Source organism: Myotis myotis, unplaced genomic scaffold (assembly GCF_014108235.1).
Source record: "Myotis myotis isolate mMyoMyo1 unplaced genomic scaffold, mMyoMyo1.p scaffold_m19_p_20, whole genome shotgun sequence".
Classification (NCBI taxonomy): Eukaryota; Metazoa; Chordata; class Mammalia; order Chiroptera; family Vespertilionidae; genus Myotis; species Myotis myotis.
Window position 1 is genome coordinate 5,062,532 of NW_023416325.1, and position 17,855 is coordinate 5,080,386.

The 17,855-nt window shown below is 51.6% G+C and overlaps 1 protein-coding gene across 3 annotated transcripts in view; it reads left to right on the forward strand.

Annotated features, from left to right (window-relative positions):
- NCAPD3 (non-SMC condensin II complex subunit D3) overlaps positions 1-14,788 on the forward strand; it is a 37,566-nt gene extending 22,778 nt beyond the window's left edge. For 2 of the 3 annotated variants that reach the window (XM_036354209.1, XM_036354210.1), the window contains exons 21-35: positions 334-448; positions 544-654; positions 2,128-2,366; positions 3,167-3,246; positions 6,598-6,735; positions 6,983-7,116; positions 7,361-7,560; positions 8,620-8,730; positions 10,368-10,547; positions 11,092-11,258; positions 11,442-11,584; positions 12,394-12,471; positions 13,928-14,002; positions 14,082-14,139; positions 14,224-14,788. In XM_036354209.1, coding sequence (XP_036210102.1) covers positions 334-448; positions 544-654; positions 2,128-2,366; positions 3,167-3,246; positions 6,598-6,735; positions 6,983-7,116; positions 7,361-7,560; positions 8,620-8,730; positions 10,368-10,547; positions 11,092-11,258; positions 11,442-11,584; positions 12,394-12,471; positions 13,928-14,002; positions 14,082-14,139; positions 14,224-14,332 — 1,938 coding nt within the window. In that variant the 3' untranslated portion in view covers positions 14,333-14,788. Of the gene's footprint in view, positions 1-333; positions 449-543; positions 655-2,127; positions 2,367-3,166; positions 3,247-6,597; positions 6,736-6,982; positions 7,117-7,360; positions 7,561-7,785; positions 8,731-10,367; positions 10,548-11,091; positions 11,259-11,441; positions 11,585-12,393; positions 12,472-13,927; positions 14,003-14,081; positions 14,140-14,223 lie in introns of those variants that run through there. The other variant, XM_036354211.1, reaches the window with a different exon arrangement.
- The last annotated feature ends 3,067 nt before the right edge of the window (positions 14,789-17,855 follow it).

A 17,855-nucleotide genomic window follows, 5' to 3' on the forward strand; every position in this document is an offset into this window, starting at 1 on the left:
AAGAAAAGGATATTCCTAGCATAGAACTTACTCTTTTCTTAGAAGAATTTTTATTGATGACCTATTCATTTTCTTTTCTCGTACTTGTTATCTGGGGAAAACTTGATGGTATATGCTTCCTCCAGTTAGAACCTATGAGATCCCTTCCTCTCTCTAAGCATGTCCTTGGGTGAGGATTTTTTTTTTTTAAATCATCTGAAATAGCTATGAAAAAAATAGTTCTTTTAAATGTGAGGGACAAAAATAGTACTCCACCGACATGTCCTTAATCTATAGGTAGGGTAAATTTTTTATTTTTGCTTTATTTTTATGCAAAACCAATTTTCTTCGCAGGTGAAGTATATTTTTACCTTAGGAGATATAGCCCAACTCTGTCCAGCCAGAGTGGAGAAGCGAGCCTTCCTTCTGATTCAGTCCATTGTAGCTTCTTCTGCGGATGCGGATCACCGTAAGGCACTTAAAGTTACCCTTTGCGGGTGCTGTCTGAAGCCTGGGCCAGCCCCTGGAGTGTTGTAAATAAGCTCCCTTTTCCTTCCCTTGCAGTAGCATCCTCTCAAGGTAGCAGTGACGCCCCAGCCTCCCAACCACTCGCCCCGGTCAGAGGCTCCTCCGTCATGCCTTCTGTGATCAGAGCACACGCCATCATTACCCTGGGTGAGCAGGAGTGGCCTGTGGGGCAGTACCCTTGTGCGGTCTAGTTCCCCGTGTAGCGTTTTGTCTTACGGAAGCCAGCAGTGGGTTGTCAACTGCTGGGCATATACTTACTCCGGCTCTTGGGAGCTTTGAGGCAATTCTGTAGGAGCACCCAACGCTGCCTAAGACATCAGACTCAAGACCCTCCCTGGAGGGAGCTTTTGTTTTTATGTTAATTTGTTTCAATGACCCTGTTTCTGCGATTTGCTTGTTTATACTCATAATGTAGCACCTTGAAGTCTCTTCATCAAGTACTGCATGCCAGGAATGAAAAAATAAACGTGCAGTTTAGTTTATAAAAGGAGATGGCTTATGTGATACTTTCCAGAACTGGCAGACGAGCTATTAAAAGCATGCACTCAAATTAATGGTAATCTTGAAAACATGAACCCCTGTTTATAAATTGATTCTTTTTTTCTTTAGTGTGATTGTGTATTTTATGCTGGATAAGAGTCAGGAATGTTTTCTGTAATAATGTGTTTTTTTCACATCTAAGAATTATAAATAAGAGCAAAATATTCCCCAGGCCCTACAACACACACACACACACACCACAAACAAAATCAACAATAGCCTTCTTTCTCCAATGAAAAAGAAATAAAATAAGTGACTTTATCATTCTTTTCTAATTACCCAACTCAAATTGCAAGTTCAGTATTCATTTTATTGGTCATATTCCAGGTAAGTAGATAACTCCAAAATTCAACTGTTGACTTCAAAAGGAAGATAATTTGCCCAGGCTGGTGTGGCTCAATTGGTTGGAGCATTGTCCCATGCACCCAAGGGTTGTGTGTTCGATTCCCGGCCAGGGCACATACCCAGGTTGTGGGTTTGATCCCTGGCCCCAGTCAGGCACAGAGGGTAGCAGCTAATTGATATTGCTCTCCCCCCACCTCCTTTCCCCTCTCTAAAAGATGGTGAGTGTATCCTTGGATGAGGATTTATAAATAAATAAATAAATAAACAAACAAACAAACAAACAAACGGAAGGTAATTTTACTATAGTGAAGGAATATATATCTCATGAGATCCGGAGGTGGTGGGGGCCGGTGTTTTTTCTTAAGCTATTTTGAATTTTCTCATATTTAATATGGGTCTGTCTACCTTTGATTTTTTTAAAAATACATTTTTATTGATTTCAGAGAGGAAGGGAGAGAGGGGGAGAGAGAGAAACATCAATGATGAGAGAGACTCATTGACCGGCTGCTTCCTGCACGCCCCGCACTGGGGATTGAGCCGTGACCTCCTGGTTCATAGGTCAACACTCAACCACTGAGCCACTCTGGCCAGGCTGTGTTTGATTTCCTTGTGATAGTTGACATGATGCTTTAACTCTGATTAAATAAAACTCATTGCGACATATCTGTGGGGACAGTGCAGGCGTCTGCCTGATTAGCACAGAGTAGAGGCATGACTTACTCTCTTCTGTGATAGGTAAGCTGTGCTTACAGCATGAGGATCTGGCAAAGAAGAGCATCCCGGCCCTGGTGAGAGAGCTGGAGGTGTGCGAGGACGTGGCTGTTCGCAACAACGTGGTCATTGTCATGTGTGACCTTTGTATCCGGTACACTGTCATGGTGGACAAGTACATTCCCAATATCTCCATGTGTCTGAAGGACTCAGACCCCTTCATCCGCAAGCAGACACTCATCTTGCTTACCAATCTCCTGCAGGTTCGTAGGAGAACAGACCTGTCATTCTTCTCCCCCCCGACGGTGCTCTGCTGAAGGGAGTATTGGAGTAGCATAGGAAATGTGCTGCTTTGTAGTAGACTCCAAAAATAACTAGCCTCATCTTTGGTTTAAGATACTACTCTGCTAATGTTCTGTATAGCCTTTTACTCCCTAATATTTGTTTTGGGTGTTTGTTCAGATATCCTGTCAAGCAGCATAAATTTTCAGTTTTGCCAATAAGTGCCATGTAGAGAAAAGTGCACTCAGTAGACTGGGAAGTCTACCAGTTCTGTTGTTCTTGACTTTGGAGCAGTCAGTGTTCTCAGACATACCATCTTCGCTTGTGAAAGGAGGTCACAGGTTTTCCCGCGTCTCACTGAGTCGCTCTGAGAGGCCGATAGGACGTATCAGTGTGGGAAAGAGCTTAACAGGCTCAATGTGAATCAAACTGTAATGCTCTGAGTGCTGAGACTGCAGGTGGGCACAGGCAGACCTGAGCGTGGATGGGCACAGGCAGACCTGAGTGTGGGTGGCACAGGCAGACCCGAGTGTGGGTGGCACAGGCAGACCCAAGTGTGGGTGGCACAGGCAGACCTGAGTGTGGGTGGCACAGGCAGACCTGAGTATGGGTGGCGCAGACAGACCTGAGTGCTGAGACTGCTGGTGGGCACACACAGACCTAAGGGGCTCACAGGTGTGATGTTAAACAAAAGGAAGTTAACAGTTGGGTTTGCGACTGAATACTTTTTCGGTTTGTGTATTAATAATCCTTCTTAATCGTGTCGTTTCCCTTTGTACAGGAAGAATTTGTGAAATGGAAGGGCTCTCTGTTCTTTCAGTTTGTCAGCACTCTGATAGATTCACACCCAGACGTCGCCAGGTACATCTTCCCTCGCGTGCAGGCAGCCCTGGTGGGCCTGACTTCTGGTCTTCGTTCGGTCTTTCTTTAAAGTTGGTTCACAGTTGAGTTCATTAGGATTCAATGAGCTTCTTGGCAGTTGCCAAAAAAGGAGCAGATTTTTGTAAACCCTAAACTGTATAACAGTTAAATTTGCATACAAGTTTATGAAGAAAAACAAACTTGTTCGAATTGACCATTAAATAATCTCCGCATTGACATTTGCTAACACTGTTCGCTCTTCCTGAGCAGGTATGTGCCTTTGTCCAGGACCATGGTTGGCAAACTGCGGCTCGTGAGCCACGTGCGGCTCTTTGGCCCCTTGAGTGTGGCTCTTCCACAAAATACCACGTGTGGGCGCGCGAACAGTGCGATTGAAACTTCGTGGCCCGTGCGCAGAAGTCGGTTTTCGGCCTGGGCGAGTCTATTTTGAAGAAGTACTGTTGATATTTGGCTCTGTTGACTAATGAGTTTGCCGACCACTGGTCTAGGAAACTATAGAATAGTAGCCATTAACATTGACTTAACTGGGTTGATGTCTAGGCCAATAAAATGTGAGTTTTGATAAAGAGTTCAGCTGCTTCTAAGTGCAGAAATTTTAAGAAGAAATGCTAGGATCTAAGACACAATTGCACAGTATGAAATAGAGTATACAAATTACAAGGCTCCTAGGAAATGGCTGTTTCTTAAGAATTGGAAGGGAAGGGAATTGCTTTGCCACTTAATTCCTGTCGTTCAATAATTTTCTAAAAGATTTCTTTTTAAAGGTTGAAAAATGATCTTACAGAATTTGCTAACCGAGGTTATGTTGTATGAATAACTCTTTATAAAGCAAATCTTCAGTTAGAAAATAGATTATTGAATACCAGGGCAAAAGCTACCCCCGTTGGGAAGAGGTGTTTATGGAGTTCATTAACTATAAATAGCTTATAATAATGGGTCCCTCTGGATCTAAATGTGGTTACCAGTGATTCACTCTGAGTTCCCTGGGAGAGTTTCTGCTCAGTTTCCTTTTGGTATAATTTTCCAAGAAGGAACATTTGACGTAGTAAACTAGTAGTGGTTCATGTTCTAATTAATACTGTCTAGAGCAGCGGTCGCCAACCTTTGGGACTTCACGGACCACCAGGTCTGCGGACCCCAGTTGGCGACCGCTGGTCTAGAGTTCACACAATTGGGAAAGGGACCGGGTGGCTGTGCAGTGCCCCTGACCTTAACCTGCTGCCGCAGACTGGCCCTCGGTCTCTCCTGTGATGTGTAGGCGTGCGTGGCAGGCTCTGGAGGACACGCCTGGTGGTGAATCGGTCATTTAACTGGCAGCTCTGTTTTTCCCACGTTGGTCAGCTCCTGTACATATATGTTAAGAAGAGCATTGGTTAGTATGTAAAATACACACAGAACTTGTGCAGGTGCTCAGAGCCTGACTCAGAAATTAGAAGGACAGATTGATGTTTACACTCTAGTAAGATCATCAGTGCCTCATAACATTTCCATATTTCCCCCTTAAATCTTTCCATTTTATCTGATTCTGGGTTTAAACCGTGGTTCCAATGTAGACCTGATTTTTTGGTTTCACTGTCACTTAAATGAGGCTGTTCCCTACTTTTCGGCCACCGGTCAGCCTGTCTGCTTGCGTGAGACACATTACTTTCTCCACATGTATCTGCTAACCCGCTCTTCCAAAGAGACCGTAGTGGCAGAGCCTATGGGATTTATTTGTGGTCTGACTGGATTTCCTGAAGATTCTGGCATGAGCAAATTTGCATGACATTTTTAATTGGTCATTTGGTGATAAACCTAAAATTTGGGGGCTACAGAATTGTCTGATATGTTTTCCCTGTGCCAACCACGTGGTAGCTTGTGGTACCGTAGTCACAGGGTGACAGCCAGGATTGTTCCATTTAACTGGGTAAATGCTGCAGAGGTGCAAGGAGGTGGGGCCAGAGAGATTTTGAGGCAAAAAAGTGACAGAATAATGGGCCACTGAGATAGAAAAGGAAGGGAAGAGAGATTGCTTGGTTTCAACCTCATGATTTCTGAGCTACCTTCTGACCTTTAATTGGTTGTGTGCTGTGACTGCAACGGATTTGAGTATTAGCCTCAGGAGAAACAGCGGGGGAAGGCCCGCCCCGGCAAGTCCTAATGCATTCCGCACCAGGCATGAAGGAATGAAGTGTTCGGCTGGTCCTCGCCCCTGCTGCTCGGGTGGGAGCCCCCGGGCCTCCTGTGTCGGTGGGATTGGCGTTGAACTCTGAGGAAAGGGAAGCGTTGGTGTGGGCAGTGTGAGCGGGTCAGAGCCAGCCCTGGCCCCCACTGGGTCAGTGATGGCGAACCTTTTGAGCTCGGCGTGTCAGCATTTTGAAAAACCCTAACTTAACTCTGGTGCCGTGTCACATAGAGAAAGTTTTTGATATTTGCAACCATAGTAAAACAAAGACTTATATTTTTGGTATTTATTTTATATATTTAAATGCCATTTAACAAAGAAAAATCAACCAAAAGAAAGAGTGACACGCGTGTCATAGGTTCACCATCACTGCACTAGGTTGACCCGGAGCAGAAAGCAGCGCCCTGGCTGGTCTCAGCTGCTGCCGTGACGAAACCGGGCTGTCCGGGAGCCTGGGGTTGGACAGCCTGGCTTTTGTCCGTGTTCATTGGGCTTGGGAGACTGCGCTTCAGATGGGCATGGTGCTGGAGACGTGGGCGCCCCACGGCACCGCAGGGTGCGTGTGCTAGATGCCTCTTCCAGGCCGGGCACGGGAGGAGGAGGGCCCAGGGTGGGCCGAGGGCTCAGAGCTCGATGGGAGGCAGTGGCTGTCTGTGGAGGGCACTTGTCCTGCTGACCCAGATGATGACGCTCTTGTAATTAATCCAATTCTTGAAAAAAGTTTCAGTTACTAAAACTGGTTTGTGTTCATGATTGTGGGCAACGGGCTTCAGGGCGGAGGAGGGGTGTGGAAAGGGGGGCCCAGTGCTCCCGTCCAGGTGGCTGCGCTCACTGCATCGGCCTTCGGGACCACGGGCTCTGCCTTGCAGTAGCGGCGTGGGGTAGGTTGGTTGTTCGTGTCCGTTTGAAGTGTAGCTGACACCATCTTAGAATTTCGAAAGAAAACCTGGTAGAGAAAGGCTGTGCTGGACTTGGAGTCCGAAAGGACGCTGTTGGGCAAGGATGACAAAGGAAGCGAATTCCTAACTTGTTTCTGATGTGAAAGAAGCTATTTACTGGGGGGATTTAGTCTCCATCCCTCTAATTCAGTTCCCCTGCTCTGCAGAGTTCTTGCTATCATTCTCTTGGCTATCTGCTAATGGCCGATGGGTCTCCTCGTTTTGCAGTTTTGGGGAGTTTTGCCTGGCTCACCTGTTACTGAAGAGGAATCCTGCCATGTTCTTCCAGCACTTTGTTGAGTGCATTTTCCACTTTAATAACTACGAGAAGCATGAGAAGTATAACAAGTTCTCCCAGTCGGAGAGGTCAGTGAGCTCCGGGCGGGGGAGGGGGGAAGGGGTGGGGGGGGTGGGGAGGTGGGGAAAGGGCAGCCACATCTTCCTCCGGGGTCGTGGCTTGTCTTGGCCGGGCCGTGCCTGTCACTCCACGTGTGCCAGGGGTCCTAGGGACGTGCTGGTGACGCGCATGCTCTGGTGGTAGCTGTGAGATGCTGGTGACGTCCTGGCCATCCTTGCCCACATGACGTGGTAAAATTGTCCTGTTTTGCCCTAGAGAGAAGCGGCTTTTTTCACTGAAGGGAAAGACAAACAAGGAGAAACGAATGAAAATCTACAAGTTTCTTCTAGAGCACTTCACAGATGAACAGCGATTCCATATGACATCCAAAATCTGCCTTGACATTCTGGGTAGGCATGTTGTGTTGGGGATAAAATGTCTGTAAGAGTGGGATGCGGTGCTGCGAGCGGCCCAGCAGGTCTGGAGCCAGTGGGGCCCCGGTCCTCCAGGAAGACCCCGGTCCTGCAGGAAGACCCCTTCTGTCCGGGACACATCTGTGCCCACGCTCCCCTGGCAGCCTGCGTGCTCTCCGGCTCCGCGCGCCTCCCCACCGGGGCCGCTGTCTCAGGAGCCGGTCTCTGTGCCCTCTCCCAGCGTGCTTCGCAGATGGCGTCCTGCCCCCGGACGCGGAAGCCAGCGAGCTCCTCTCAGATGCCTTTGAGGTCCTCAGCTCCAAGGAAATCAAGCTCTTGGCGATGAGGTCCAAGCCAGACAAGGACCTGCTCATGGAGGAAGACGACGTGGCCCTGGCCAATGTGGTGATGCAGGAAGCCCAGAAGAAGCTCATCTCCCAGGTGAGCGCTCTGAGGCCGCAGCGCCCCGCAGTGTGGGTGGCCTGGGGTCTCCCGCCATCCTTAGCAGGGGCCTTGATGCTCCCAGATGGTGCTCATGCGCCCATGTCTCTCGTGAGCGGGAACCCGTCCCACTTGCCTGCCTGGATGTGCCACCGGCATCTCAGACTTCCTGTCCTCTCCCACCTGCTGCCCCTCTTCCTCCTCCTCGTCACTCTTTTCCCACAGTCTCCTGTTGTGGAGAGGGCCCGGCGCTGCCCCGGCCGCAGGCTGCATGCCAGGCACGGTTTCCTGCGGCCACAGTGGGGTCCGAGTCATGGTAGGGGCGGCTGGTTGTCGTCGCTCTCACCAGGCCCCCGGCTCTGGTTCCTCGCCTGCTTCCCGTTTCCCACCCGAGCCCTGAAGACTCCTGCGCCCACAGAAATAGACTGCCCACACGCCATGTGTCGTTGTAGCTCACAGCTCCACCTCTCACGTGTTCCTGGTTCTGCGTTTACGTGAGCCTCTGCCCTTTCTGATCATTGACGGTAAACAGCATGAAGGCTGGGTCAAGTCCAAGTCACGGACTACCCAAATGCACACTTTCCTACATATCCACAAAGTCACACAGAGAGCGAGGGCGATGTGGAGCTGACTGCCTCCGTGCTCAGCCATGCTGGCCCATTGTCCGTTCACCGACAGGAATAAACCTGTGTCTTTGAGCCGATGCACGCCCTCAGGCCCTTCCGAAGGGAGGTGCTGAACGGAGCACTGAATGTGGAGCCTGGGTCTGCAGTAGCTGTGTGTGGCGGTTTGGAGCTTTTTGTCAGGTTACTCAACGTATTTCTAGTTCCTTTTTCTGGTTTCGAAAGTAAGAGTACGTTTATTTGTGCCCCCTTTGCCAGCTCTCCTGGGCTTGAGGCAATGCTTGCAGAGCCCCCTGCACAGTCCCCAGGGCCATAGTAAAGCATCGAAGGCGGGCTCACGCCATCTACCAGATCTGCCAGACAGAGACCGTGGTCAAGGAGCAGCCGTCCTGCCGAGCGTCCCGCATCCCTGAGACGCGCCGCTGTGTCCCTGCAGGTGCAGAAGCGGAACTTCATAGAGAACATCATCCCCATCATCATCTCCCTGAAGACCGTGCTGGAGAAGAACAAGGTCCCGGCCCTGCGGGAGCTCATGAACTACCTCAGGGTAAGGTGCCTGTGCTCCTGTGGGTCTCCCGCCCCAGCTCATGGCTCGGGCAGCGGTGCTGCTGGGGCTGCTGGCGGATGACTAGGACCGAACGTGCCCTAAGCCAGGGTCACGTGGTTTAGAACGAGAGCAGCCAGGCAGGCCTTTGGCGCCGGGGAGTTTGCCCATCGGTTCTCCAAGGCGGAGCAGTGGGGTGTGCAGAGCTGGCCACTGCTGAGCGTGTGTCCTTGACCAGGAGCAAAGTCATCACCGAGTTCCTTCTGGTGAGGGGCGAGCGGGAACTGGTCACCACACTTCACGGGGGCGTTTCCCTTTACCACCGTCTGCTGGACGAGTCACGTACTGCCCAGTACCTGCAGCCTGTATTCCTGTTGGGGAATACAGATCAGCGGCCAGGCTGCCCTCGCGGCCATGGAAAGCCTGTCTTCTGTCTGCGCAGCCAGCAGACGCCTCCGGCCCGTCTGTTAAAATCTTAACTCTCTGTCTACCCTATGCCGTTTTATTCCTCAAAAAACGCTGAGCGTTTTTTTTGTTTGTTTTTCAAAAAGAGCTATGACAAAAATCACATGGAATATACTTTTTCAAATAGCTCTTTATCCTAAGGAAGTTAAGGTGGGAAAGATAGGCTCATTGTCTGGAAAAAAGTGAGACCTTCCAGTTGTTTCTATATTTCCATTGCCCAGTATTTAACCTCAGAAAAGAGAAAGAGCTCAGAGCCTAAGTAGACTGAGCACGTGGGAAGAATAAGCCTCCCTCCTGTTTCTGAACCCCCCCACCCCCAGCCCCGGCTCCCGCACGGCCCTGCTGGATTCAAGCCGCGTGCTCCTTCCTAGGTCCTAGCAGCTGCCGTTCTCCTTCGACCTGGGCCCCGCTCGCAGCAGCAGCTGGAGCAATCCATTCACCTCCTGCCCGTTGGGACTAGTTGGGACCATGTTATATCTTTTCCTCCCTCTCACCCTGTTAGGTGAGATGTTTCTTTCCCTGCAAAGGGGCTCCGTCCCGTGCAGCCCCCTTTAAGACCTGAGCAAAGGGTTTCCGGTCACATCTTCAGAAGAGGACACAGGTGGGACTGCGAGCCACGCCGCTTCCTCTGCGGAAGCTGGAGTGGACAGAGAGCCCCCTTCAGACTGGGGGGCCCTTGCTCCAGAGGCCTGAGTGGGGACATGCCATGTCTCCCCTCCCCACCTAACCTCTGCGTGAATTCCCACGGGGCCTGTTTCAGTGACAATACGAGACCCTTGGAACTGGGGGTGACCCAGAGCCAAGCCAGATTGCCCACACGTCACTCTCCCCACGCCAGCCTTCAGGAGTAGGAAGGGGGAGCCCCATTAAAGCTCTGCTTTAGGCTGAGATCGTGTGGGTCCGTGTCCTTTCTGCTGTCAGCACCCTGGGACGTTACCTGGTAACTGGCAGAGGGGCACTCAGCTCCCGGGAGACTGGACTCTGATATTCACGGCAGGCTCGCTTGCTGGTGTCCAGTGCTCTTTCCTGGGAAACACGCCGTGTTCGTTAGCTTGTTGGTTGCTGTATTAGGAACAGTCCTCTCTCAGCAAACCAAGTCTTCCTGTTCCTATTCCTGTTCCTCAAGTCGTGTCGGAGAGCTTACGTATTCCTTCGTACCCCTGCGTCTGTTTCAGGAGGTGATGCAGGACTACCGAGATGAAATCAAGGATTTCTTTGCCGTCGACAAGCAGCTGGCGTCAGAACTCGAGTACGACATGAAGAAGTACCAGGAACAGCTGGCCCAGGAGCAGGAGCTGGCGAGACAAGCAGATGCGAACAGGGCGGAAGGTGCTGACGGGGCCCAGGCCGTGCAGGTGGGTGAGCAGCACGGAGGCTGACTCCCTGCCATCTGCTCTGCTGTCTGTGTAGCAAGGGCAGGTCTCCGCCTGGCTTTGGGCCTGCGTGTGGCCCGCTGCGCGTGGTTTGTGGCAGGCAGGGAGCTGTGTCACTCCACCCAGCCTGGCAAGTCCTTACAGTAATAGTTTGGGGAAATGTGTGAGTGCCCGGCAAGCAGGCTGGCAGCAGGCTGTCCGACCGGTGATCAGGGATCTCTGGAGGCTGCGTGCTTGTTTGCCGCCCTCCCAGCAGCGCCTTTGAAAACCTCTGCAACTCGGGGTGTTTCCGGGGGAGCTTCTGCTCTCCTCCCAACGCAGTGTGCTGCCTCCCTGAGAGCCCAGGGGGTCTGCTGCCTTAGAAATGAGGACAAACCATGTTCTCCTTTTCCCTGTGACACCACCGCACGGGTGTGGCGGTCTGCAATCAGTGCGGCTCCATTTACCCTGGGCTGACATGCTTTAAAATAGATGCCTTATGGTCGTGCTCAGAGCATGTAACGATTCTTTTCTTCTTCCATGACAGGTTTCTCCAAGTTTGGAAATAATGCCAGCTTCTGACGGCCAAGAAAATGCCAGTGTCCCCCGTGGTGCGAGCCAGCCCTCGAAGCCCGGGTCCAGCGCCGGCCAGGCACTGCCTGGGCCTCTGTCAGCTGACGCGGGGCAGTCCAAGAGGCCCCTGCCCAAGGCCAGGTACGAGCCAGAGTCGGTCAGCCGTCCCCACCAGGCGCGTACGGGCCGCGTGTTGCCGTTGTGTGTGCTGATACTTCCTCTGCGCCCTCCCCCTCCGATGAGAAGTGGGTGTGGAGTGAATGGGTGGTGCCTGCAGTGCCCTCAGCCTTGCTTCCCGCCCAGCATGGCGTGCTCTCCCCGCAGGTCCTTGTCTCTCAGTACCATCGCCATCCTGAATTCCGTCAAGAAGGCCGTGGAGTCCAACAGCCGGCGTGGGAGTCGGAGCATTGGAATGTTGCCGTTCACTTTAAATTCGGAAAGCCTGGACAGAGCGCACCCTCACCGAGGTGAGTCTGCGGCAGTCCCGAAGGCTGGGAGCCACGCGGGCTCCGTCTCACTCAGGGAGATCCCAGACTCCCCGCAGGACAGGCTCCTCTCGTTCCTCTGAAGATACTTTCTGTTTTACTCTCTTTAAAACGAAACACTTCGGGGGCTTAGGATTATAAGTCACAGAACAGTGCATATTTGTGATAAAAGGTTTGGAAAAGATTGGGAATAGAAAACTCACCCGTAGTTTGTTCTTGCAGCCTTTCTCCTCTTCGCACGCGGGAGCTCGGCTTTCTTTATAAAACGGCGGCCTCGGTGCGCATTCTGTGCCTCAGCCTTTCAGGACTTGTCTCCCAGCGGCCGCAGCGCCGTGTCATGGGGAAGCACATAACTTATTGATCATGGCCCTGTTTTTGGACACGGAGGTGCTTTTCAGTTGTTGGGAATAATGTCACAGTAAACCTTGCAGACAGCCTGGTAATGACAGCCCTCAGAGGCCCTGACTGCTTAAACCTCCCGACAGCGTCACACCATCCTGTCCCTCCCTCCACATCACGCTCCTGCCGTCTGCCTACTGCAAACACTGGTTTTCTGATTTTCCATTTTCCAGGCTAAAATGGCTGTGGCTCTCATTCCCGTCTCTTTGATCCCAGTGGGAATGGACATTGTCCCTCCTTGTCTTTTCCTGAATTACCTCTTTATCAGGACACTCTATATGGGGTATTAACCTCATCACGTTTCTTACAGATGCTGTTTCTCATTTAGCTGCTTTGCTCTGGGATGTGGCTTTGGGCTTTTGAACAGAGCGGACTTTCTCATTGTATCCTAGCATCTTCGTACAGCCTGGAGCAGGAGTCCAGTGGAGCCATCGACCCCGTGGCCAGACGTGCCATCAGCACCCCTGAGAGTAAGTACTATGGGAGCGAGCTGGCTCCCCGCCTGCGGCCGGCTGCGGAGGTGGCAGGAAAGCTCCTGTGCGAGGGTCTCTCCCTGGCCAGCAGCCCTGTAGTGCGTGTGTCAGACGGAATGTTCCGGGGTAATTAGCACAGGTAGTCATCATTCACAACTGCGCTGAGCCCCAGCGGCACTTGCAGGACTTGTCCAGGGGCTGACGTGTGAACGCGGTTACACTGCCCACAGCCCACAGCCCACAGCCGGGAGGCGCCCTCCGGCGCAGGTCCCTCACGCAGCTTCTCTGGGCAGCAACTTCCTGGCGTTCTAGAGCCGACACCGCCCTCCTACCTGACTCCCACGCGGCTCCATGTGCCCAGCCAGCCCTGCTTTGTCCGAGGCCCACTCCAGTCAGCGGCAGCTCGAAGGGTCCCTGCCAGCTGGGCCGGGACCCTGTGTATGCCCACTTATGCGGGTGTGTGTTTTTTTCAATCTCCTATTTTTTCCTTTTATTTCAAAGGAGAAACGAGTTAGAAGTGCAGTGTTTTATAGCTTCTTGTCTCAAAAAACCATAAAAACCGTAATTCTGTGTCAAGACATTCTCTTGACAAAATCTATAGTGTAGTTTGCAGGTGTCTCCGCACGCCCCCCACCGGGTCTCCCCGCACTGGGTCTCCCGCCACCTGCACCCAGCCCTGGGCAGGCCTCTCGGAGTCCTGGGCAAGCCCTGCTCTGCCTGACACGGGCCTCGCACATGCCATGTCCTCATCCTTCCTGGTCACCACCTCGCACCCTGTGAGGATAACAGCTGCAGTCAGTAGTTGCTAACACTTCTTTAGCACAAGTACCGTGTTGAGTGAGGACTTAACATAAATGATCGCACTTAATCCCGACCGTTGTATCCTGTTTTAGAGGTAAAAACACTTGGGGTTCCTAAAGCAGTGCCCACAGCTAGGAAGACACAGCCAGAATTCAAACCCAGGTTCTGAATCTGCCTCTGTTCCCATTCTGCTCTCCTGCCCCCCTGAGGGTGAATCAGAAGGGGAGGCCGTAATAGGTCAAGGGTGAGATGAGGGAGGAGAGCGTGTGGACTAGGAAGGTAGGAGGGGTGGGACTCAGCTACTGATTAGACGTGGAGAAGGAGCGAAGGATGCCTGGCCCTGCCAGTGTGGACAGGGCTGGTTGGATGAGCACAAGGAAGCAGGTGAGGAGTGGAGGGAGGGAGTGGGTGAAGCAACTTCGGGAGTTCTGGGAGGCGCAGGACTCGGGAGGCAGGCCCGATGCGGAGCTGGGGGTTCCTGGCATATAGGCAGTGACTGGACATGGGGTGGCGGAAGCCGGAGACAGTGAGCAGCGGGTGCTCAGGCACCAGCACAGCAGCCTGAGGAAGAGAGTGGTCGGAGGGGGGGAGTCGGACCGCGGACCTTGCTCGGTGACTTCGTTTGCTAACCCTGCTGTTGTCCCTCCTCCAGAGACCATAGGAGACGTCACGTTTGAGGCGGGAGTCAGCTACATCGGCACACCCCGGACCCCCTTTCCCGTCAGAGGCAAGTGCCCCTCCTCTCTGATGCCTTAGCCACCTGCAGTCCTGGGGAGTCTAACTGTTTGTGTCTGACTCCCTTTCAGAGAAAATTGAGGCCCAGAATCCAGGAAACACTTTGTGTTTATCATCGCCTGATAAGCCGTAAGTTGAGCACGAGTCCCTTTTATAGTCGTTTTGTCAGTTTTTTCTCTTAGTTCCAGACTGAGTGTATCTTTTCCTCCTTAGGCCTCCGGCGCCTGCACAGTGGAATGTGAAGTCTCCAGCGAGAAATAAAGACAACCCAGTCCCCAGCAAGAGGTCCCTCCGGAAGACGCCCCTGACAGCAGCCAACTAGAACAGTGCACGCAGGGCACGCGGGCAGTGGGGCTGGGAAGGCGTCATTTCCGCACGGGGACAGGCACCCCCCGTGTCACCTCCCGGAGCCCCGGGGGCACTTTGTTATGTGCCCCAGCACTTGTGCCGTGACTCCAGCTGGTTCAGTTGCTCCAGGAGTATGTGGCAAAAGTTGTAAAATAATAGAGAAATGCTTAGCTGTGTAACGTTTTATCTTTACTCCATGTGGAAGTATCAAGTCCGTTCTGGTGGTCCCTAAGGAACACAACGTGACACGCTGGCTTTCTCGTGTACAGATCCAACCTGTTAGCTGATAAGAATCCTCTAGAGTGAATGGTTCCCTGTGTGTATGACAAGATTTTGATTGTAATATTTTTCTATTCTTATTTATGAACTGCACATTTTTAAAAGTGTACAGCTTTCTAAAACAATAATAAAGCATAAATATAGCCTTATAGTTTCTACTGCAATAGAATTTTTTTATTCTTACAACAGGGCTTTTATTGGTAGTCATTTCGATTTACATAAAAACTTGAGAATTTTAAAAATCTTTCAAGTTAAAATAATGACGTTTGTCCTTAAATTTCAGTGCCTATGTCCCCAGACAGACGCTGCTGCCTCCTAACAACAGGTGTCCCTGTACGTGTATGGACCTAGTCCTGCTGGTGAGAGCCTGCTGCAGCCCCTCCCCCAGCGGCACCGACACGGAGCTGCGCTGACCGTCTGCTCCTGTGAGGTGCCTCAGTCTCTTCTGTCGGCCCCACCAGGTAGCCTTGCAACATGCACGTGTGTTTTCACCAGGAATGACCAGAAACCCCGCTGCTCACTTTTTATTCCCAGACTACAGATGCAGAGCACAGGGGCACTGTGGCAGTGTTAACACATTGTGGACGGGTCATGAGAATTCTCATGTTTTCTGTTCTAAGGCTACAGATGCAGAGCACAGGGGCACTGTGGCAGTGTTAACACATTGTGGACGGGTCATGAGAATTCTCATGTTTTCTGTTCTAAGGCTTGTGGCCAATCACGAGAATTCTTTAAAAAGATATTAGCTTGTAAGAACATATAGTAAGTAACTTCAAAATGCAATGGGCATTTAATTTTAAAGCATGCCTTTAACATTTACGTAAAACGTTTTTTGTACCCGTTCAATAGAAACTTATCTGGCCACCGAGTAAAGCTAGCAATAAAACTCCTGGTCCGCAATGTGTTAATATCAACACGGCAGCTGGATTTGAGGGTAGAACATCCCTGTGACCTGCCCACAGCTCTCGCGTGTGTGACCTGTGACACATGGAGTCACAGAGCTGCTCCTGAGTGAGCCGCTCCTGACAATCCATGGACATGTGGTGGCGGTCTGAGTGCTCACCTGGAAATGCTAGGAAGAAGGGCAACCCCGACATGAGAGGAAATAAGAAAGAAATAACGAGGCAAGGTTGATTTTTGTAAAGCTTTTATAAATGAGGTTGAACACATACCGATTTAGGGGGTGTTAGTACAAGTCTGCATACCTACGTACAGCCACGCCAAAGGCCACGGCAGCGGACAGGCCTCGTGCCTTTAGTCACATTCACATTTGGAAAACATGAGTGTTCCTTATCTATCTACATTTTCAGTCACAGGCAACTACTTCCCAGACTCCACGCTTCACTTCTCTCTCCTGTCAGACCCAGTTCACATGGCCCCAGCGTAGGTTTTAGGCATAAGAGAGGCAATAAGGCTGTCTTATCACTGTGACAACCAAGATCAAGGCCAGAGTATTGATCCCCAAGAATTAGAGAAAGGGGGCGCTATCCCTTCCTACCAAGAAGAGGTGAAGGTGAAGGGTTAGTCCTCATCCTACGCATTCAATACAAACGCAGGAGAGAGATACCAGTAAGCAGGTATGGAGAGCTGCCGTCTGCTCCTGCCAACTCCCCCATGCAAAGTATTTCACATAAAAAGTCACACAGTCTCCAATTAAAAACCCTCCGAGTATAAAAAGTTAAGACAAGTGAAGTTTAATCCCAAGATGACTGTGGCTACATGAAAACTACCCTCTAAGCACACCAGGGCCAGGGCTTCCCTCAAACCACTCCGCCAGCTAACAGCACACCCGGCAAGACCTGCTCCTGCAGAAGGCGGGCGTGTTCCTCGCATCCCCATGGCGTGGGCAGGGCCGGGGTGGAGGAAAACTAAGATCAGAACCAGAACTCGGCCTTGGATTCAGGCCGGCACTTGGCTCACCATCAGGCTCTGCCCTGGCTCCACTTCGAGGCGAGCACAGGCCGCGGCGTCGGCACTTTCTTCATGGCAAAGAGGGCAAGTGGAACTCGTCTTTAAAAATGTAGCTGGCAGGCTTGATTCAGAACTGCCTTTGGCCTGCACAGTGTTATGAACCGCACAAATAAGTTAAATACATTGAAAAACAAAAGAGCAGTAGCTTTTTCTTTGTGAGCCATCCACAACCAGAAAGGGCTGTGGCTCAGGAACCCAGCGGTGGGAGGCCGCACGGGGAGGGCCGCCTTCCTGCACGGGCACCTCACCCGTCCTGGGCTGGGCCCAGTGCTGGGCGCATGAACAACAGGCTGGAGCTGGTCGGCACACAGCCAGGCCGGCATCGGCGGTGAAGTGGACGTGCTGGCATCCTCGGGGGTTAGCAGCCCCCACCCACTCGGGGGCATATGACTCAACCCCGGGAGCTGACCCATGTGGTTTGCCCGTGACCGACAGCGTCTGGTGGTCTCTGGCCACAGGTGGTGGTAGGGATCTAAGGGAGAGGCAATTCACGGCTGACCTAAGGGCGCCTGTGTTTCTTTGGAGAGAGGACAACTTTGTTGTTACTCAACTGGAATTTTAAAGATTCCCTAAGCAACGTGGTCTGACGTGTCGGTGGCAGAAGTTCTCGAAAACGCTAAAGCACTTGTGGAAGGAATGGCCCAGTGAGCCCCGTGCGGACGCCGTCGTTAGGATGCTCTTACTGTTGGCATTTTCCATTCAACACGAGTAGCTTGGAACTCCTGCAAGCCGAACTTTTTCTTTAAAAAAATAGGTTATTCAACATTGTATGACAACATATTTACAGTTTAAATAGAAGTTTTCTTTTCAATAACCAAAATACATGTTTAGCAAAAATTTAGAATGTAAAATTCTAGAAAACAAACACCCCTAGAAAAGCAGGACGTTTTAGTACCATGTCACACTTGGGCTGAGCGGGAGGTTTCCATAGAGACCCTCCGGCGACGAGCAGGGTTCCTGCAGGTAAGGAGCCCTCCCAGCGAGCAGGTCACCTTCCTGATTTTGGTTGTTTTTGTAAGTGCTGATCCAAGAGGATTCCCCAGATGGACAGGACAACACTGAGGCGCCTTTCAGAAAAGCCAGTGCAGACTGTCGGGGCCACTGAGGCGAGGTCACGGCCAAGGAGCCTCATTTCTGGACGCACTGATTCAAACCGCAGCTGCAGGGCATCCTGCTCCCTCGTCCCCCCTCGCAGGGTGCTCCCCCGGCTGACATACAGCAAGTGGCAAATGAACTGGCTTCCCAGG